The sequence below is a fragment of the Pelobates fuscus genome, chromosome 3, assembly GCF_036172605.1.
Source record: "Pelobates fuscus isolate aPelFus1 chromosome 3, aPelFus1.pri, whole genome shotgun sequence".
Classification (NCBI taxonomy): domain Eukaryota; kingdom Metazoa; phylum Chordata; class Amphibia; order Anura; family Pelobatidae; genus Pelobates; species Pelobates fuscus.
The window spans coordinates 6,348,728-6,371,844 of NC_086319.1; the positions used below are offsets into that span (position 1 = coordinate 6,348,728).

The 23,117-nt window shown below is 51.4% G+C and overlaps 1 protein-coding gene across 1 annotated transcript in view; it reads left to right on the forward strand.

The window, feature by feature from the left end:
• The window catches only part of SPX (spexin hormone), a 61,666-nt gene that overhangs the window by 30,898 nt on the left and 7,651 nt on the right, over nucleotides 1-23,117 (forward strand). Inside the window, exon 5 of the mRNA XM_063445036.1 lies at nucleotides 306-389. Within this exon, the coding sequence (XP_063301106.1) occupies nucleotides 306-389 (84 nt within the window). The remainder of the gene's footprint in view (nucleotides 1-305; nucleotides 390-23,117) is intronic.

Below are 23,117 nucleotides of genomic sequence, written 5' to 3' on the forward strand. Positions count from 1 at the left end.
CATCATTTTCTAATTTAGGTAGAAATATCCAGCAGCTAAGATCATGGGAGAATTATTTGGCCAATTCGCCAATATAATGATTATTTTTATTATTTTATTATCATTTTATTTTTTATTCAAGAAGATTTCTGTGACACTGTGTATTTTATTTGAGTGGATAGTTGGGGAATGAAGTCATGAAATACATTTCTGCCTTCTTGTGCGTTCAGTGGAAATGGCGTCCTCTGCGTTTTTATTTGTTTTTATTTCACAGTTGCTCTAATAACCTTTTAAGTGTAAAAATGCTGATTGTTGCCCTCTTTCAGAAACGCGCAGGAATACTAGTCCAATCACAATATCAGAGGCCGCAGCGATGTTTCTTAGCTCGTTACAGAAAGCACAAGCAGACGGTGAGTTTCTCCATATTTGTTTAACTTTGTCAGAATTTATTGTATTTTCTGTGGAAATCCATTATATATTGAGAGAGTTTTGCATATTTTACAGCTAACGTTCTCTACGTTGTGGCAGTACCTACGCATTTCTGGTTAATAAAGAACACACAATCTGTTATTAGGGGGCAGGAAATATTGGAGAGCAAAATGTAAAAAGGGAAGGCATGTTGCAATATGGTGGCTTCAGTCAATGAGTAGAAAGAGAACTGAAAAAACATACTGACACTGTAGACACCCAGATCACTTCAACTCATTGATTTGGTCTGGGTGCAGTGTCCCAGGTACATTAACCCTGAATTTAAAGCGGCATTGTCATGGCCGAATCCCGTTTTTTTTTTAAACCCCCCCTCCCGACTCCACTACATCTAACTGAACCCCTAGTCACCCCCAAATGCCCCTAAGCCTCGATCTATTTTCAGGGCGTCGCCATCTTTGTGTGGGTAAAGGAAGTCCCTGTGGGACACGTCATCTGCCCACACTAGATAGCGCTGTGAGATTCCCGCACATGCCCAGTGAAACACTTGGGCATGCGAACGGGAATTTAATCTATTCATTCGTCAGAAAGACGAATGAATGAATAGAAAAATCTGACGAACAAACTATCACTGTGTTCGTTTGTTCGTGCAGTTTATTACAAGGAGGGAGCTACCGGCGCGCAGCTCCCTCCTTGTAATATGTAAAGATAGAAGCGGCAGGGAGCAGTGCTCCTCACCACTTCCTAAACCCCCCAGTCCTCCCCCCCACTCTATGGGGGTCAATATGACCCCCATAATAACATAATGGAGATTAAAATCTCCCGAATGCCCCTACTCGCTATACCGCGAGTAGGGGCATGTCCACTAAACAGTGTGCAGCCTGTGGCTGCTTACTGTAAAAAAAAAAAAAAAAAACTACTCTCCGGCCCCCACCCTTGCATGGCGGGTGGGGGCCCTAAATAACAATAAGGGTGGGGAACCTATTGTCCTCCTTCCCGGCCCCCACTCCTACGCGGTGGGTGGGGGCCATAAATTACAAATGGGGGGGGGACCCTCTGTCCTCCCACCGGCACCCACCCTTGAGTGGTGGGGGGGCATGAAGATAAGGACCTACTGTCCTCCCCCCGGCCCCCACCCCTGCACAGTGGATGGGGGCCATATATTACACTGGGGGGACCTACTGTCCTCCCCCCCCCCGGCCCCCACCCTTAAGCGGTGGGTGGGGGCCATAAAGATAATGAGGGGGGGAACCTACTGTAGTAGGGGGCACTGTAACACACTGGATAATATGGGGTTAGCATAGGGGGCGCTGTAACACTGGATAAAATGGGGTTAGCTTAGGGGGCACTGTAACACACTGGATAATATGTGGCTAGCCTAGGGAGCGCTGTAAAACAGTGGATAATATGAGGTTAGCGTGGGGGGCGCTGTAACACAGTGGATAATATGAGGTTAGCGTAAGGGGCACTGTAACACACTGGATAATATGGGGTTAGTGTAGGGAGCGCTGTAACACACTGGATAATATGGGGTTAGCGTAGGGGGCGCTGTAACACTGGATAAAATGGGGTTAGCGTAGGGGGCACTGTAACACACTGGATAATATATGGTTAGCGTAGGGGGCGCTGTAACACACTGGATAATATGGGGTTAGCGTAGGGGGTGCTGTAACACACTGGATAGTATGTGGTTAGCGTAGGGGGCGCTGTAACACACTGGATAATATGGGGTTAGCGTAGGGGGCGCTGTAAAACACTGGATAATATGAGGTTAGCGTAGGGGGCGCTGTAATACACTGGATAATATGGAGTTAGCTTAGGGGGCGCTGTAACACACTGGATAATATGGGGTTAGCTTAGGGGGCGCTGTAACACTGGATAATATGGGGTTAGCGTAGGGAGCGCTGTAACACACTGGATAATATGGGGTTAGCATAGGGGGCACTGTAACACAGTGGATAATATGAGGTTAGCGTGGGGGGCGCTGTAACACAGTGGATAATATGAGGTTAGTGTAAGGGGCACTGTAACGCACTGGATAATATTGGGTTAGTGTAGGGAGCGCTGTAACACACTGGATAATATGGGGTTAGCGTAGGGGGCGCTGTAACACTGGATAAAATGGGGTTAGCGTAGGGGGCACTGTAACACACTGGATAATATGTGGCTAGCCTAGGGAGCGCTGTAACACAGTGGATAATATGAGGTTAGCGTGGGGGCGCTGTAACACAGTGGATAATATGAGGTTAGCGTAAGGGGCACTGTAACACACTGGATAATATGGGGTTAGCGTAGGGGGCGCTGTAACACACTGGATAATGTGGGGTTAGCGTAGGGGGCGCTGTAACACACTGGATAATATGGGGTTAGCATAGGGGGCACTGTAACACACTGGATAATATATGGTTAGCGTAGGGGGCGCTGTAACACACTGGATAATATAGGGTTAGCGTAGGGGGTGCTGTAACACACTGGATAGTATGTGGTTAGCGTAGGGGGCGCTGTAACACACTGGATAATATGTGGTTAGCGTAGGGGGCGCTGTAACACACTGGATAATATGAGGTTAGCGTAGGGGGCGCTGTAATACACTGGATAATATGGAGTTAGCTTAGGGGGCGCTGTAACACACTGGATAATATGGGGTTAGCTTAGGGGGCGCTGTAACACTGGATAATATGGGGTTAGCGTAGGGAGCGCTGTAACACACTGGATAATATGGGGTTAGCATAGGGGGCACTGTAACACAGTGGATAGTATGGGGTTAGCGTAGGGGGCGCTGTAACACACTGGATAATATGGGGTTAGCGTAGGGGGCGCTGTAACACACTGGATAATATGGGGTTAGCATAGGGGGCACTGTAACACAGTGGATAGTATGGGGTTAGCGTAGGGGGCGCTGTAACACACTGGATAATTTGGGGTTAGCGTAGGGGGCGCTGTAACACACTGGGTAATATGGGGTTAGCGTAGGGGGCGCTGTAACACACTGGATAATATGGGGTTAGCGTAGGGGGCGCTGTAACACACTGGATAATATGGGGTTAGCGTAGGGGGCGCTGTAACACACTGGATAATATGGGGTTAGCGTAGGGGGCGCTGTAAAACACTGGATAATATGGGGTTAGCGTAGGGGGCGCTGTAACACACTGGATAATATGGGGTTAGCGTAGGGGGCGCTGTAACACACTGGATAATATGGTGGTTAGCGTAGGGGGCGCTGTAACACACTAGATAATATGGGGTTAGCGTAGGGGGCGCTGTAACACACTGGATAATATGGTGGTTAGCGTAGGGGGCGCTGTAACACACTGGATAATATGGAGTTAGCGTAGGGGGCGCTTTAACACACTGGATAATATGGGGTTAGCGTAGGGGGCGCTGTAACACACTGGATAATATGGGGTTAGCTTAGGGGGCGCTATAACACACTGGATAATATGGGGTTAGCGTATGGGGCGCTGTAACACACTGGATAATATGGGGTTAGCGTAGGGGGCGCTGTAACACACTGGATAATATGGGGTTAGCGTAGGGGGCGCTGTAACACACTGGATAATATGGGGTTTGCATAAGGGGCGCTGTAACACACTGGATAATATGGGGTTAGCGTAGGGGGCGCTGTAACACACTGGATAATATGGGGTTAGCGTAGGGGGTGCTGTAACACACTGGATAATATGGGGTTAGCGTAGGGGGCGCTGTAACACACTGGATAATATGGGGTTAGCGTAGGGGGCACTGTAACACACTGGATAATATGGGGTTAGCGTAGGGGGTGCTGTAACACACTGGAAATTATGGGGTTAGCGTAGGGGGCGCTGTAACACACTGGATAATATGGGGTTAGCATAGGGGGCGCTGTAACACACTGGATAATATGGGATTAGCGTAGGGGGCGCTGTAACACACTGGATAATATGGGGTTAGCGTAGGGGGAGCTGTAACACACTGGATAATATGGGGTTAGCGTAGGGGGCGCTGTAACACACTGGGTAATATGGGGTTAGCGTAGGGGGCGCTGTAACACACTGGATAATATGGGGTTAGCGTAGGGGGAGCTGTAACACACTGGATAATATGGGGTTAGCGTAGGGGGCGCTGTAACACACTGGGTAATATGGGGTTAGCGTAGGGGGCGCTGTAACACACTGGATAATATGGGGTTAGCGTAGGGGGCACTGTAACACACTGGATAATATGGGGTTAGCGTAGGGGGTGCTGTAACACACTGGATAATATGGGGTTAGCGTAGGGGGCGCTGTAACACACTGGATAATATGGGGTTAGCATAGGGGGCGCTGTAACACACTGGATAAGATGGGGTTAGCGTAGGGGGCGCTGTAACACACTGGGTAATATGGGGTTAGCGTATGGGGCGCTGTAACACAGTGGATAATATGGGGTTAGCGTAGGGAGCGCTGTAACACACTGGATAATATGGGGTTAGCGTTGGGGGCACTGTAACACACTGGGTAATATGGGGTTAGCGTAGGGGGCGCTGTAACACACTGGGTAATATGGGGTTAGCGTAGGGGGCGCTGTAACACACTGGATAATATGGGGTTAGCGTAGGGGGCGCTGTAACACAATGGGTAATATGGGGTTAGCGTAGGGGGCGCTGTAACACACTGGGTAATATGGGGTTAGCGTAGGGGGTGCTGTAACACACTGGATAATATGGGGTTAGCGTAGGGGGCGCTGTAACACACTGGATAATATGGGGTTAGCATAGGGGGCGCTGTAACACACTGGATAATATGGGGTTAGCGTAGGGTGCGCTGTAACATACTGGATAATATGCGGTTAGCGTAGGGGGAGCTGTAACACACTGGATAATATGGGGTTAGCATAGGGGGCGCTGTAACACACTGGGTAATATGGGGTTAGCGTAGGGGGCGCTGTAACACACTGGGTAATATGGGGTTAGCGTATGGGGCGCTGTAACACACTGGATAATATGGGGTTAGCATAAGGGAGCGCTGTAACACACTGGATAATATGGGGTTAGCATAAGGGAGCGCTGTAACACACTGGATAATATGGGGTTAGCGTAGGGGGCGCTGTGACACAGTGGATAATATGGGGTTAGCGTAGGGGGCGCTGTAACACAGTGGATAATATGGGGTTAGCGTTGGGGGCACTGTAACACAGTGGATAATATGGGGTTAGCGTAGGGGGCACTGTAACACACTGTATAATATATGGTTAGTGTAGGGGGCGCTGTAAAACACTGGGTAATATGGGGTTAGCGTAGGGAGCGCTGTAACACACTGGATAATATGGGGTTAGCGTAGGGGGCGCTGTAACACACTGTATAATATATGGTTAGTGTAGGGGGCGCTGTAACACACTGGATAATATGGGGTTAGCGTAGGGGGCGCTGTAACACACTGTATAATATATGGTTAGTGTAGGGGCGCTGTAACACACTGGATAATATGGGGTTAGCGTAGGGGGCGCTGTAGCACACTGGATAATATGGGGTTAGCGTAGGGGGCGCTGTAACACACTGGATAATATGGGGTTAGCGTAGGGGGCGCTGTAACACACTGGATAATATGGGGTTAGCATAGGGGGCGCTGTAACACACTGGATAATATGGGGTTAGCGTAGGGAGCGCTGTGACACACTGGATAATATGGGGTTAGCGTAGGGGGCGCTGTAACACACTGGATAATATGGGGTTAGCGTAGGGGGCGCTGTAACACACTGGATAATATGGGGTTAGCGTAGGGGGCGCTGTAACACACTGGATAATATGGGGTTAGCGTAGGGGGCGCTGTAACACACTGGGTAATATGGGGTTAGCGTAGGGGGCGCTGTAACACACTGGATAATATGGGGTTAGCGTAGGGGGCGCTGTAACACACTGGATAATATGGGGTTAGCGTAGGGGGCGCTGTAACACACTGGATAATATGGGGTTAGCGTAGGGGGCGCTGTAACACACTGGATAATATGGGGTTAGCGTAGGGGGCGCTGTAACACACTGGATAATATGGGGTTAGCGTAGGGGGCGCTGTAACACACTGGATAATATGGTGGTTAGCGTAGGGGGCGCTGTAACACACTAGATAATATGGGGTTAGCGTAGGGGGCGCTGTAACACACTGGATAATATGGTGGTTAGCGTAGGGGGCGCTGTAACACACTGGATAATATGGAGTTAGCGTAGGGGGCGCTTTAACACACTGGATAATATGGGGTTAGCGTAGGGGGCGCTGTAACACACTGGATAATATGGGGTTAGCTTAGGGGGCGCTATAACACACTGGATAATATGGGGTTAGCGTATGGGGCGCTGTAACACACTGGATAATATGGGGTTAGCGTAGGGGGCACTGTAACACACTGGATAATATGGGGTTAGCGTAGGGGGCGCTGTAACACACTGGATAATATGGGGTTAGCATAAGGGGCGCTGTAACACACTGGATAATATGGGGTTAGCGTAGGGGGCGCTGTAACACACTGGATAATATGGGGTTAGCGTAGGGGGTGCTGTAACACACTGGATAATATGGGGTTAGCGTAGAGGGCGCTGTAACACACTGGATAATATGGGGTTAGCGTAGGGGGCACTGTAACACACTGGATAATATGGGGTTAGCGTAGGGGGCGCTGTAACACACTGGATAATATGGGGTTAGCATAGGGGGCGCTGTAACACACTGGATAATATGGGGTTAGCGTAGGGGGCGCTGTAACACACTGGATAATATGGGGTTAGCGTAGGGGGAGCTGTAACACACTGGATAATATGGGGTTAGCGTAGGGGGCGCTGTAACACACTGGGTAATATGGGGTTAGCGTAGGGGGCGCTGTAACACACTGGATAATATGGGGTTAGCGTAGGGGGCACTGTAACACACTGGATAATATGGGGTTAGCGTAGGGGGTGCTGTAACACACTGGATAATATGGGGTTAGCGTAGGGGGCGCTGTAACACACTGGATAATATGGGGTTAGCATAGGGGGCGCTGTAACACACTGGATAAGATGGGGTTAGCGTAGGGGGCGCTGTAACACACTGGATAAAATGGGTTTAGCGTAGGGGGAGCTGTAACACACTGGATAATATGGGGTTAGCGTAGGGGGCGCTGTAACACACTGGGTAATATGGGGTTAGCGTAGGGGGCGCTGTAACACACTGGGTAATATGGGGTTAGCGTATGGGGCGCTGTAACACACTGGATAATATGGGGTTAGCATAAGGGAGCGCTGTAACACACTGGATAATATGGGGTTAGCATAAGGGAGCGCTGTAACACACTGGATAATATGGGGTTAGCGTAGGGGGCGCTGTAACACAGTGGATAATATGGGGTTAGCGTAGGGAGCGCTGTAACACAGTGGATAATATGGGGTTAGCGTAGGGGGCGCTGTAACACACTGGATAATATGGGGTTAGCATAGGGGGCGCTGTAACACACTGGATAATATGGGGTTAGCGTAGGGGGCGCTGTAACACACTGGATAATATGGGGTTAGCGTAGGGGGAGCTGTAACACACTGGATAATATGGGGTTAGCGTAGGGGGCGCTGTAACACACTGGGTAATATGGGGTTAGCGTAGGGGGCGCTGTAACACACTGGATAATATGGGGTTAGCGTAGGGGGCACTGTAACACACTGGATAATATGGGGTTAGCGTAGGGGGTGCTGTAACACACTGGATAATATGGGGTTAGCGTAGGGGGCGCTGTAACACACTGGGTAATATGGGGTTAGCGTAGGGGGTGCTGTAACACACTGGATAATATGGGGTTAGCGTAGGGGGCGCTGTAACACACTGGATAATATGGGGTTAGCATAGGGGGCGCTGTAACACACTGGATAATATGGGGTTAGCGTAGGGTGCGCTGTAACATACTGGATAATATGGGGTTAGCGTAGGGGGAGCTGTAACACACTGGATAATATGGGGTTAGCATAGGGGGCGCTGTAACACACTGGGTAATATGGGGTTAGCGTAGGGGGCGCTGTAACACACTGGGTAATATGGGGTTAGCGTATGGGGCGCTGTAACACACTGGATAATATGGGGTTAGCATAAGGGAGCGCTGTAACACACTGGATAATATGGGGTTAGCATAAGGGAGCGCTGTAACACACTGGATAATATGGGGTTAGCGTAGGGGGCGCTGTGACACAGTGGATAATATGGGGTTAGCGTAGGGGGCGCTGTAACACAGTGGATAATATGGGGTTAGCGTTGGGGGCACTGTAACACAGTGGATAATATGGGGTTAGCGTAGGGGGCACTGTAACACACTGTATAATATATGGTTAGTGTAGGGGGCGCTGTAAAACACTGGGTAATATGGGGTTAGCGTAGGGAGCGCTGTAACACACTGGATAATATGGGGTTAGCGTAGGGGGCGCTGTAACACACTGTATAATATATGGTTAGTGTAGGGGCGCTGTAACACACTGGATAATATGGGGTTAGCGTAGGGGGCGCTGTAACACACTGGATAATATGGGGTTAGCGTAGGGGGCGCTGTAACACACTGGATAATATGGGGTTAGCGTAGGGGGCGCTGTAACACACTGGATAATATGGGGTTAGCATAGGGGGCGCTGTAACACACTGGATAATATGGGGTTAGCGTAGGGAGCGCTGTGACACACTGGATAATATGGGGTTAGCGTAGGGGGCGCTGTAACACACTGGATAATATGGGGTTAGCGTAGGGGGCGCTGTAACACACTGGATAATATGGGGTTAGCGTAGGGGGCGCTGTAACACACTGGATAATATGGGGTTAGCGTAGGGGGCGCTGTAACACACTGGGTAATATGGGGTTAGCGTAGGGGGCGCTGTAACACACTGGATAATATGGGGTTAGCGTAGGGGGCGCTGTAACACACTGGATAATATGGGGTTAGCGTAGGGGGCGCTGTAACACACTGGATAATATGGGGTTAGCGTAGGGGGCGCTGTAACACACTGGATAATATGGGGTTAGCGTAGGGGGCGCTGTAACACACTGGATAATATGGGGTTAGCGTAGGGGGCGCTGTAACACACTGGATAATATGGTGGTTAGCGTAGGGGGCGCTGTAACACACTAGATAATATGGGGTTAGCGTAGGGGGCGCTGTAACACACTGGATAATATGGTGGTTAGCGTAGGGGGCGCTGTAACACACTGGATAATATGGAGTTAGCGTAGGGGGCGCTTTAACACACTGGATAATATGGGGTTAGCGTAGGGGGCGCTGTAACACACTGGATAATATGGGGTTAGCTTAGGGGGCGCTATAACACACTGGATAATATGGGGTTAGCGTATGGGGCGCTGTAACACACTGGATAATATGGGGTTAGCGTAGGGGGCACTGTAACACACTGGATAATATGGGGTTAGCGTAGGGGGCGCTGTAACACACTGGATAATATGGGGTTAGCATAAGGGGCGCTGTAACACACTGGATAATATGGGGTTAGCGCAGGGGGCGCTGTAACACACTGGATAATATGGGGTTAGCGTAGGGGGTGCTGTAACACACTGGATAATATGGGGTTAGCGTAGAGGGCGCTGTAACACACTGGATAATATGGGGTTAGCGTAGGGGGCACTGTAACACACTGGATAATATGGGGTTAGCGTAGGGTGTGCTGTAACACACTGGATAATATGGGGTTAGCGTAGGGGGCGCTGTAACACACTGGATAATATGGGGTTAGCATAGGGGGCGCTGTAACACACTGGATAATATGGGGTTAGCGTAGGGGGCGCTGTAGCACACTGGATAATATGGGGTTAGCGTAGGGGGAGCTGTAACACACTGGATAAAATGGGGTTAGCGTAGGGGGAGCTGTAACACACTGGATAATATGGGGTTAGCGTAGGGGGCGCTGTAACACACTGGGTAATATGGGGTTAGCGTAGGGGGCGCTGTAACACACTGGGTAATATGGGGTTAGCGTAGGGGGCGCTGTAACACACTGGGTAATATGGGGTTAGCGTAGGGGGTGCTGTAACACACTGGATAATATGGGGTTAGCGTAGGGGGCGCTGTAACACACTGGATAATATGGGGTTAGCATAGGGGGCGCTGTAACACACTGGATAATATGGGGTTAGCGTAGGGTGCGCTGTAACATACTGGATAATATGGGGTTAGCGTAGGGGGAGCTGTAACACACTGGATAATATGGGGTTAGCATAGGGGGCGCTGTAACACACTGGGTAATATGGGGTTAGCGTAGGGGGCGCTGTAACACACTGGGTAATATGGGGTTAGCGTATGGGGCGCTGTAACACACTGGATAATATGGGGTTAGCATAAGGGAGCGCTGTAACACACTGGATAATATGGGGTTAGCATAAGGGAGCGCTGTAACACACTGGATAATATGGGGTTAGCGTAGGGGGCGCTGTGACACAGTGGATAATATGGGGTTAGCGTAGGGGGCGCTGTAACACAGTGGATAATATGGGGTTAGCGTTGGGGGCACTGTAACACAGTGGATAATATGGGGTTAGCGTAGGGGGCACTGTAACACACTGTATAATATATGGTTAGTGTAGGGGGCGCTGTAAAACACTGGGTAATATGGGGTTAGCGTAGGGAGCGCTGTAACACACTGGATAATATGGGGTTAGCGTAGGGGGCGCTGTAACACACTGTATAATATATGGTTAGTGTAGGGGGCGCTGTAACACACTGGATAATATGGGGTTAGCGTAGGGGGCGCTGTAACACACTGTATAATATATGGTTAGTGTAGGGGCGCTGTAACACACTGGATAATATGGGGTTAGCGTAGGGGGCGCTGTAACACACTGGATAATATGGGGTTAGCGTAGGGGGCGCTGTAACACACTGGATAATATGGGGTTAGCGTAGGGGGCGCTGTAACACACTGGATAATATGGGGTTAGCATAGGGGGCGCTGTAACACACTGGATAATATGGGGTTAGCGTAGGGAGCGCTGTGACACACTGGATAATATGGGGTTAGCGTAGGGGGCGCTGTAACACACTGGATAATATGGGGTTAGCGTAGGGGGCGCTGTAACACACTGGATAATATGGGGTTAGCGTAGGGGGCGCTGTAACACACTGGATAATATGGGGTTAGCGTAGGGGGCGCTGTAACACACTGGGTAATATGGGGTTAGCGTAGGGGGCGCTGTAACACACTGGATAATATGGGGTTAGCGTAGGGGGCGCTGTAACACACTGGATAATATGGGGTTAGCGTAGGGGGCGCTGTAACACACTGGATAATATGGGGTTAGCGTAGGGGGCGCTGTAACACACTGGATAATATGGGGTTAGCGTAGGGGGCGCTGTAACACACTGGATAATATGGGGTTAGCGTAGGGGGCGCTGTAACACACTGGATAATATGGTGGTTAGCGTAGGGGGCGCTGTAACACACTAGATAATATGGGGTTAGCGTAGGGGGCGCTGTAACACACTGGATAATATGGTGGTTAGCGTAGGGGGCGCTGTAACACACTGGATAATATGGAGTTAGCGTAGGGGGCGCTTTAACACACTGGATAATATGGGGTTAGCGTAGGGGGCGCTGTAACACACTGGATAATATGGGGTTAGCTTAGGGGGCGCTATAACACACTGGATAATATGGGGTTAGCGTATGGGGCGCTGTAACACACTGGATAATATGGGGTTAGCGTAGGGGGCACTGTAACACACTGGATAATATGGGGTTAGCGTAGGGGGCGCTGTAACACACTGGATAATATGGGGTTAGCATAAGGGGCGCTGTAACACACTGGATAATATGGGGTTAGCGCAGGGGGCGCTGTAACACACTGGATAATATGGGGTTAGCGTAGGGGGTGCTGTAACACACTGGATAATATGGGGTTAGCGTAGAGGGCGCTGTAACACACTGGATAATATGGGGTTAGCGTAGGGGGCACTGTAACACACTGGATAATATGGGGTTAGCGTAGGGTGTGCTGTAACACACTGGATAATATGGGGTTAGCGTAGGGGGCGCTGTAACACACTGGATAATATGGGGTTAGCATAGGGGGCGCTGTAACACACTGGATAATATGGGGTTAGCGTAGGGGGCGCTGTAACACACTGGATAATATGGGGTTAGCGTAGGGGGAGCTGTAACACACTGGATAAAATGGGGTTAGCGTAGGGGGAGCTGTAACACACTGGATAATATGGGGTTAGCGTAGGGGGCGCTGTAACACACTGGGTAATATGGGTTTAGCGTAGGGGGCGCTGTAACACACTGGGTAATATGGGGTTAGCGTATGGGGCGCTGTAACACACTGGATAATATGGGGTTAGCATAAGGGAGCGCTGTAACACACTGGATAATATGGGGTTAGCATAAGGGAGTGTAACGGAGCTCCGTGTACCCCGACCGAGTACCCTCCGTTGATGGATGCTCCTAGCGCTCTCAGAGGACTCCAAGCACTGCAGACGACACCACAACCACCGCAGGCTCCACAACCGCCGTAGCTTAACTGGAGCCGCGCCGTCTTCCTTCCACCCTGGATCGGCTTCTGTCCTCCAGGACCGTGTGGGGAAGACCTCTCCTCCAGGAGAGCGTAACAGGAACAAGCTCTTAAAAGAGCTAAGTGATTAAGAGCTCAGGGGAATATGCATCGCATAGCAATCCCCAGTGTGATATAGCAGTTCCCTCCAATAACGAGACACGGCTACGTATTGAGGGTCAGAAGAGGTCTGAGGACTGGAACACCCAGCCTGCTTTTTATTAGGATCAGGTACATACAGGACACTCCCAGGGGGAGGATGAAATTGACCAATCACATGCATGGTAACACCCCCACGTCTCCTCCCCTCAGATAAACACATAACCCAATTAAAACATACATTATTTTGCCCAAGTTCTGGATGTACCCCAAAAACAGGGGGTACAGCTTTAAATCTGGTATCCCCAAATAGCCCTTGTTCAGGGGAACAGTCTGTCCAAAAATCAGCCCATTCGGATGGATGGTTCGGGAGATACAGGGCTCCAAAGTTTTGACCGACCGCACAGACCAACTAGCCGAAAATAGTTCCATGAGTTTTGGCCTTGCGGTCGGTCTCCGTTCGCACGGTGAAATAGACGAAATTCTTGCCATCCATTCGCATCTTTGTGGTCGCTAGAATCCCCATACTAAGTTAAGTATAACTACCGAACGGCCGGTCGTTCGGTAGTTTCCGTGCGAAGTTCTGGATGTCTGGAGGTCTTAGCGGTATTCGCCTGTTTGCGCTGCCGATTTCAGTTCCATGCGTTCACAGGCAAACACCGCTGTTCGCACGCAAGATGGCCGCGAACACGTGGAAAAGTCCCGAAATGGCGGCCACCTATTCAGAGCACAAAGAATTCGCATGAAATCATGCGAACGGCTGTATTCTCCAGTAATGTGATTCTTATGCAATATATTCGCCTAAATCTCCTGGCTGTTAGGTTATTTTAGTAGTCCAAACCTACAGCATAGATAAAGGGAAAAAGACAGTCTAATACAAGTCCATATGCCTGAATACAGGGTTTACAGTGCAATATAGTCCAGGACCATAGTCGCAGGGGAGGAGGCAGGCAAGCAGGCCTCTCCAGGACAAAGTGGCGAAGGGCACTTCGTCACACATCTCCCCTTTGGGGGGAAGACTAACCAGGCACCTGACCTTCTGTCGGTCAGTGCCTCCGTTAGTCGATCCACCAACCCACAATAAACAAATGCCAGAGTAGCCCACCCACAACAAACAGGTACAAGGGTGACCCACCCACAAGACACAATTACTGCACCTGGGTATTTTGCTGTGGTAATGAGGCCACATGCCGAGGGTACTTGAAGGGCAGAGGCCAACTGCACTCTGCCCAGATGCCAGCTCTTCTGCTGGGGTAGTCTGCAGGACATCAGGCTCTGGACCAGGGACAAAGGTAGGGCAGAGGCCGACTGCACTCTGCCCAGCTGCCAGCTCTTCCGCTGGGGTAGCCTGCAGGACATCAGGCTCTGGACCAGGGACAAAGGTAGGGCAGAGGCCGACTGCGCTCTGTCCAGCTGCCAGCTCTTCTGCTGGGGTAGCCTGCAGGACATCAGGCTCTGGACCAGGGAAAAAGGTAGGGCAGAGGCCGACTGCACTCTGCCCAGCTGCCAGCTCTTCTGCTGGGGTACTGAGACCATAATCCGGCTCAGTAGTTAAGGGAACCTGGACGTCAGGAGGGGTTAGCATCGCCTCCGTTAACCCTGGTGCCACGCTAGGAGTTAGCTGGGGAGGGGAATTTGTACTTACCCCCTCCTCTGGGTGTCCCGGTGAGGGTAGTTGGGGATCTGGAAAGGCTGTCCAGCATCCCTGTAGGTCAGGCACAGAGACCACGGTCCCATCTGCGCCGTCTGGAGGATTGGTGTCTCCCCTTGTTGGGGAAAGCTGCCGCTGGGGAGAGGGGGGGCTGTGCTCCTTTCCTGGAAACACAGGCTGCCGCTGGAGAGGGAGACCGCCTGTCTCCACTCCCTTACCATGGTCCTGTTGCTGTAGAGAGGGACCAACTGTCTCTGCTCTCTGTAGGACACACGGCTGCTGGGGGGGAAGGACGGCACCTTCGGCCCCCTGGGGTACACACTGCCGCTGGAGAGGGAGACCGCCTGTCTCCACTCCCTTACCATGGTCCTGTTGCTGTAGAGAGGGACCAACTGTCTCTGCTCTCTGTAGGACACACTGCTGCTGGGGGGGAAGGACGGCACCTTCGGCCCCCTGTAACTCACGCTGTTGTTGGGGCGCAGGGACGGAATACTTTGCCCTCACTGCCCGATATTCTGCTTCCATCTGCAGATACTCCGCCAGTTCTCTCCTCACTATCGGTACAACTTCCTCTGTTAGGAGGGGCCCGTAGATAGCCAACCGCCGCTTCAGCATAGCGTCAAACTGTACGTGACTATACCAATAGTCCAGTTTTGCTTGGTGTTCCCAGGATGCTGTTCCTCGCACTAGGGAAGCCATCCTGTTGTAGCCAGGGGCGCTGCCCAATGGCTAGCGTTGCCCTCAATTGTAACTCCAAACGTTACCCGTGTCTCTGAGCTGCTTCTCCTCGCACTAGGACGCCATCCCACCGCTGCCACCAATGTAACGGAGCTCCGTGTACCCCGACCGAGTACCCTCCGTTGATGGATGCTCCTAGCGCTCTCAGAGGACTCCAAGCACTGCAGACGACACCACAACCACCGCAGGCTCCACAACCGCCGTAGCTTAACTGGAGCCGCGCCGTCTTCCTTCCACCCTGGATCGGCTTCTGTCCTCCAGGACCGTGTGGGGAAGACCTCTCCTCCAGGAGAGCGTAACAGGAACAAGCTCTTAAAAGAGCTAAGTGATTAAGAGCTCAGGGGAATATGCATCGCATAGCAATCCCCAGTGTGATATAGCAGTTCCCTCCAATAACGAGACACGGCTACGTATTGAGGGTCAGAAGAGGTCTGAGGACTGGAACACCCAGCCTGCTTTTTATTAGGATCAGGTACATACAGGACACTCCCAGGGGGAGGATGAAATTGACCAATCACATGCATGGTAACACCCCCACGTCTCCTCCCCTCAGATAAACACATAACCCAATTAAAACATACATTATTTTGCCCAAGTTCTGGATGTACCCCAAAAACAGGGGGTACAGCTTTAAATCTGGTATCCCCAAATAGCCCTTGTTCAGGGGAACAGTCTGTCCAAAAATCAGCCCATTCGGATGGATGGTTCGGGAGATACAGGGCTCCAAAGTTTTGACCGACCGCACAGACCAACTAGCCGAAAATAGTTCCATGAGTTTTGGCCTTGCGGTCGGTCTCCGTTCGCACGGTGAAATAGACGAAATTCTTGCCATCCATTCGCATCTTTGTGGTCGCTAGAATCCCCATACTAAGTTAAGTATAACTACCGAACGGCCGGTCGTTCGGTAGTTTCCGTGCGAAGTTCTGGATGTCTGGAGGTCTTAGCGGTATTCGCCTGTTTGCGCTGCCGATTTCAGTTCCATGCGTTCACAGGCAAACACCGCTGTTCGCACGCAAGATGGCCGCGAACACGTGGAAAAGTCCCGAAATGGCGGCCACCTATTCAGAGCACAAAGAATTCGCATGAAATCATGCGAACGGCTGTATTCTCCAGTAATGTGATTTTTATGCAATATATTCGCCTAAATCTCCTGGCTGTTAGGTTATTTTAGTAGTCCAAACCTACAGCATAGATAAAGGGAAAAAGACAGTCTAATACAAGTCCATATGCCTGAATACAGGGTTTACAGTGCAATATAGTCCAGGACCATAGTCGCAGGGGAGGAGGCAGGCAAGCAGGCCTCTCCAGGACAAAGTGGCGAAGGGCACTTCGTCACAGGGAGCGCTGTAACACACTGGATAATATGGGGTTAGCGTAGGGGCGCTGTAACACAGTGGATAATATGGGGTTAGCGTAGGGAGCGCTGTAACACAGTGGATAATATGGGGTTAGCGTTGGGGGCACTGTAACACACTGGGTAATATGGGGTTAGCGTAGGGGGCGCTTTAACACACTGGGTAATATGGGGTTAGCGTAGGGGGCGCTGTAACACACTGGATAATATGGGGTTAGCGTAGGGGGCGCTGTAACACAATGGGTAATATGGGGTTAGCGTAGGGGGCGCTGTAACACACTGGATAATATGGGGTTAGCATAGGGGGTGCTGTAACACACTGGATAATATGGGGTTAGCGTAGGGGGCGCTGTAACACGCTGGGTAATATGGGGTTAGCGTAGGGGGCGCTGTAACACACCGGATAATATGGGGTTAGCGTAGGGGGCGCTGTAACACACTGGATAATATGGGGTTAGCGTAGGGGGCGCTGTAACACACTGGATAATATGGGGTTAGCGTAGGGGGCGCTGTAACACACTGAATAATATGGGGTTAGCGTAGGGGGCGATGTAACACACTGGATAATAAGGGGTTAGCGTAGGGGGTGCTGTAACACACTGGATAATATGGGGTTAGCGTAGGGGGCGCTGTAACACACTGGATAATATGGGGTTAGCGTAGGGGGCGATGTAACACACTGGATAATATGGGGTTAGCGTAGGGGGTGCTGTAACACACTGGATAATAAGGGGTTAGCGTAGGGGGCGCTGTAACACACTGGGTAATATGGGGTTAGCGTAGGGGGTGCTGTAACACACTTGATTATATGGGGTTAGCGTAGGGGGCGCTGTAACACACTGGATAATATGGGGTTAGCGTAGGGGGCGATGTAACACACTGGATAATATGGGGTTAGCGTAGGGGGCGCTGTAACACAATGGGTAATATGGGGTTAGCGTAGGGGGCGCTGTAACACACTGGATAATATGGGGTTAGCGTAGGGGGCGCTGTAACACACTGGATAATATGGGGTTAGCGTAGGGGGCGATGTAACACACTGGATAATATGGGGTTAGCGTAGGGGGTGCTGTAACACACTGGATAATAAGGGGTTAGCGTAGGGGGCGCTGTAACACACTGGATAATATGGGGTTAGCGTAGGGGGCGCTGTAACACACTGAATAATATGGGGTTAGCGTAGGGGGCGCTGTAACACACTGGATAATATGGGGTTAGCGTAGGGGGCGATGTAACACACTGGATAATATGGGGTTAGCGTAGGGGGTGCTGTAACACACTGGATAATAAGGGGTTAGCGTAGGGGGTGCTGTAACACACTGGATAATATGGGGTTAGCGTAGGGGGCGCTGTAACACACTGGATAATATGGGGTTAGCGTAGGGGGCGCTGTAACACACTGGATAATATGGGGTTAGCGTAGGGAGCGCTGTGACACACTGGATAATATGGGGTTAGCGTAGGGGGCGCTGTAACACACTGGATAATATGGGGTTAGCGTGGGGGCGCTGTAACACAGTGGATAATATGGGGTTAGCGTAGGGGGTGCTGTAACACACTGGATAATATGGGGTTAGCGTAGGGGGCGCTGTAACACACTGGATAATATGGGGTTAGCGTAGGGGGCGCTGTAACACACTGGATCATATGGGGTTAGCGTGGGGGCGCTGTAACACACTGGATAATATGGGGTTAGCGTAGGGGGCGCTGTAACACACTGAATAATATGGGGTTAGCGTAGGGGGTGCTGTAACACACTGAATAATATGGGGTTAGCGTAGGGGGCGCTGTAACACACTGGATAATATGGGGTTAGCGTAGGGGGCGCTGTAACACACTGGATAATATGGGGTTAGCGTAGGGGGCGCTGTAACACACTGGATAATATGGGGTTAGCGTAGGGAGCGCTGTGACACACTGGATAATATGGGGTTAGCGTAGGGGGCGCTGTAACACACTGGATAATATGGGGTTAGCGTGGGGGCGCTGTAACACAGTGGATAATATGGGGTTAGCGTAGGGGGTGCTGTAACACACTGGATAATATGGGGTTAGCGTAGGGGGCGCTGTAACACACTGGATAATATGGGGTTAGCGTAGGGGGCGCTGTAACACACTGGATAATATGGGGTTAGCGTGGGGGCGCTGTAACACACTGGATAATATGGGGTTAGCGTAGGGGGCGCTGTAACACACTGAATAATATGGGGTTAGCGTAGGGGGTGCTGTAACACACTGAATAATATGGGGTTAGCGTAGGGGGCGCTGTAACACACTGGATAATATGGGGTTAGCGTAGGGGGCGATGTAACACACTGGATAATAAGGGGTTAGCGTAGGGGGTGCTGTAACACACTGGATAATAAGGGGTTAGCGTAGGGGGTGCTGTAACACACTGGATAATATGGGGTTAGCGTAGGGGGCGCTGTAACACACTGGATAATAAGGGGTTAGCGTAGGGGGCGCTGTAACACACTGGATAATAAGGGGTTAGCGTAGGGGGTGCTGTAACACACTGGATAATATGGGGTTAGCGTAGGGGGCGCTGTAACACACTGGATAATATGGGGTTAGCAGAGGGGGTGCTGTAACACACTGGATAATATGGGGTTAGCGTAGGGGGAGCTGTAACACACTGGATAATATGGGGTTAGCATAGGGGGCGCTGTAACACACTGGGTAATATGGGGTTAGCGTAGGGGGCGCTGTAACACACTGGGTAATATGGGGTTAGCGTATGGGGCGCTGTGACACACTGGATAATATGGGGTTAGCATAAGGGAGCGCTGTAACACACTGGATAATATGGGGTTAGCATAAGGGAGCGCTGTAACACACTGGATAATATGGGGTTAGCGTAGGGGGCGCTGTGACACAGTGGATAATATGGGGTTAGCGTAGGGGGCGCTGTAACACAGTGGATAATATGGGGTTAGCGTTGGGGGCACTGTAACACAGTGGATAATATGGGGTTAGCGTAGGGGGCACTGTAACACACTGTATAATATATGGTTAGTGTAGGGGGCGCTGTAAAACACTGGGTAATATGGGGTTAGCGTAGGGAGCGCTGTAACACACTGGATAATATAGGGTTAGTGTGACGAAGTGCCCTTCGCCACTTTGTCCTGGAGAGGCCTGCTTGCCTGCCTCCTCCCCTGCGACTATGGTCCTGGACTATATTGCACTGTAAACCCTGTATTCAGGCATATGGACTTGTATTAGACTGTCTTTTTCCCTTTATCTATGCTGTAGGTTTGGACTACTAAAATAACCTAACAGCCAGGAGATTTAGGCGAATATATTGCATAAGAATCACATTACTGGAGAATACAGCCGTTCGCATGATTTCATGCGAATTCTTTGTGCTCTGAATAGGTGGCCGCCATTTCGGGACTTTTCCACGTGTTCGCGGCCATCTTGCGTGCGAACAGCGGTGTTTGCCTGTGAACGCATAGAACTGAAATCGGCAGCGCAAACAGGCGAATACCGCTAAGACCTCCAGACATCCAGAACTTCGCACGGAAACTACCGAACGACCGGCCGTTCGGTAGTTATACTTAACTTAGTATGGGGATTCTAGCGACCACAAAGATGCGAATGGATGGCAGGAATTTCGTCTATTTTACCGTGCGAACGGAGACCGACCGCAAGGCCAAAACTCATGGAACTATTTTCGGCTAGTTGGTCTGTGCGGTCGGTCAAAACTTTGGAGCCCTGTATCTCCCGAACCATCCATCCGAATGGGCTGATTTTTGGACAGACTGTTCCCCTGAACAAGGGCTATTTGGGGATACCAGATTTAAAGCTGTACCCCCTGTTTTTGGGGTACATCCAGAAACTGGGTAAAATAATGTATGTTTTAATTGGGTTATGTGCTTATCTGAGGGGAGGAGACGTGGGGGTGTTACCATGCATGTGATTGGTCAATTTCATCCTCCCCCTGGGAGTGTCCTGTATGTACCTGATCCTAATAAAAAGCAGGCTGGGTGTTCCAGTCCAGAGACCTCTTCTGACCCTCAATACGTAGCCGTGTCTCGTTATTGGAGGGAACTGCTATATCACACTGGGGATTGCTATGCGCTGCATATTCCCCTGAGCTCTTAATCACTTAGCTCTTTTAAGAGCTTGTTCCTGTTACGCTCTCCTGGAGGAGAGGTCTTCCCCACACGGTCCTGGAGGACAGAAGCCGATCCAGGGTGGAAGGAAGACGGCGCGGCTCCAGTTAAGCTACGGCGGTTGTGGAGCCTGCGGTGGTTGTGGTGTCGTCTGCAGTGCTTGGAGTCCTCTGAGAGCGCTAGGAGCATCCATCAACGGAGGGTACTCGGTCGGGGTACACGGAGCTCCGTTACATTGGTGGCAGCGGTGGGATGGCGTCCTAGTGCGAGGAGAAGCAGCTCAGAGACACGGGTAACGTTTGGAGTTACAATTGAGGGCAACGCTAGCCATTGGGCAGCGCCCCTGGCTACAACAGGATGGCTTCCCTAGTGCGAGGAACAGCATCCTGGGAACACCAAGCAAAACTGGACTATTGGTATAGTCACGTACAGTTTGACGCTATGCTGAAGCGGCGGTTGGCTATCTACGGGCCCCTCCTAACAGAGGAAGTTGTACCGATAGTGAGGAGAGAACTGGCGGAGTATCTGCAGATGGAAGCAGAATATCGGGCAGTGAGGGCAAAGTATTCCGTCCCTGCGCCCCAACAACAGCGTGAGTTACAGGGGGCCGAAGGTGCCGTCCTTCCCCCCCAGCAGCAGTGTGTCCTACAGAGAGCAGAGACAGTTGGTCCCTCTCTACAGCAACAGGACCATGGTAAGGGAGTGGAGACAGGCGGTCTCCCTCTCCAGCGGCAGTGTGTACCCCAGGGGGCCGAAGGTGCCGTCCTCCCCCCCCAGCAGCCGTGTGTCCTACAGAGAGCAGAGACAGTTGGTCCCTCTCTACAGCAACAGGACCATGGTAAGGGAGTGGAGACAGGCGGTCTCCCTCTCCAGCGGCAGCCTGTGTTTCCAGGAAAGGAGCACAGCCCCCCCTCTCCCCAGCGGCAGCTTTCCCCAACAAGGGGAGACACCAATCCTCCAGACGGCGCAGATGGGACCGTGGTCTCTGTGCCTGACCTACAGGGATGCTGGACAGCCTTTCCAGATCCCCAACTACCCTCACCGGGACACCCAGAGGAGGGGGTAAGTACAAATTCCCCTCCCCAGCTAACTCCTAGCGTGGCACCAGGGTTAACGGAGGCGATGCTAACCCCTCCTGACGTCCAGGTTCCCTTAACTACTGAGCCGGATTATGGTCTCAGTACCCCAGCAGAAGAGCTGGCAGCTGGGCAGAGTGCAGTCGGCCTCTGCCCTACCTTTTTCCCTGGTCCAGAGCCTGATGTCCTGCAGGCTACCCCAGCAGAAGAGCTGGCAGCTGGACAGAGCGCAGTCGGCCTCTGCCCTACCTTTGTCCCTGGTCCAGAGCCTGATGTCCTGCAGGCTACCCCAGCGGAAGAGCTGGCAGCTGGGCAGAGTGCAGTCGGCCTCTGCCCTACCTTTGTCCCTGGTCCAGAGCCTGATGTCCTGCAGGCTACCCCAGCAGAAGAGCTGGCATCTGGGCAGAGTGCAGTTGGCCTCTGCCCTTCAAGTACCCTCGGCATGTGGCCTCATTACCACAGCAAAATACCCAGGTGCAGTAATTGTGTCTTGTGGGTGGGTCACCCTTGTACCTGTTTGTTGTGGGTGGGCTACTCTGGCATTTGTTTATTGTGGGTTGGTGGATCGACTAACGGAGGCACTGACCGACAGAAGGTCAGGTGCCTGGTTAGTCTTCCCCCCAAAGGGGAGATGTGTGACGAAGTGCCCTTCGCCACTTTGTCCTGGAGAGGCCTGCTTGCCTGCCTCCTCCCCTGCGACTATGGTCCTGGACTATATTGCACTGTAAACCCTGTATTCAGGCATATGGACTTGTATTAGACTGTCTTTTTCCCTTTATCTATGCTGTAGGTTTGGACTACTAAAATAACCTAACAGCCAGGAGATTTAGGCGAATATATTGCATAAGAATCACATTACTGGAGAATACAGCCGTTCGCATGATTTCATGCGAATTCTTTGTGCTCTGAATAGGTGGCCGCCATTTCGGGACTTTTCCACGTGTTCGCGGCCATCTTGCGTGCGAACAGCGGTGTTTGCCTGTGAACGCATGGAACTGAAATCGGCAGCGCAAACAGGCGAATACCGCTAAGACCTCCAGACATCCAGAACTTCGCACGGAAACTACCGAACGACCGGCCGTTCGGTAGTTATACTTAACTTAGTATGGGGATTCTAGCGACCACAAAGATGCGAATGGATGGCAGGAATTTCGTCTATTTTACCGTGC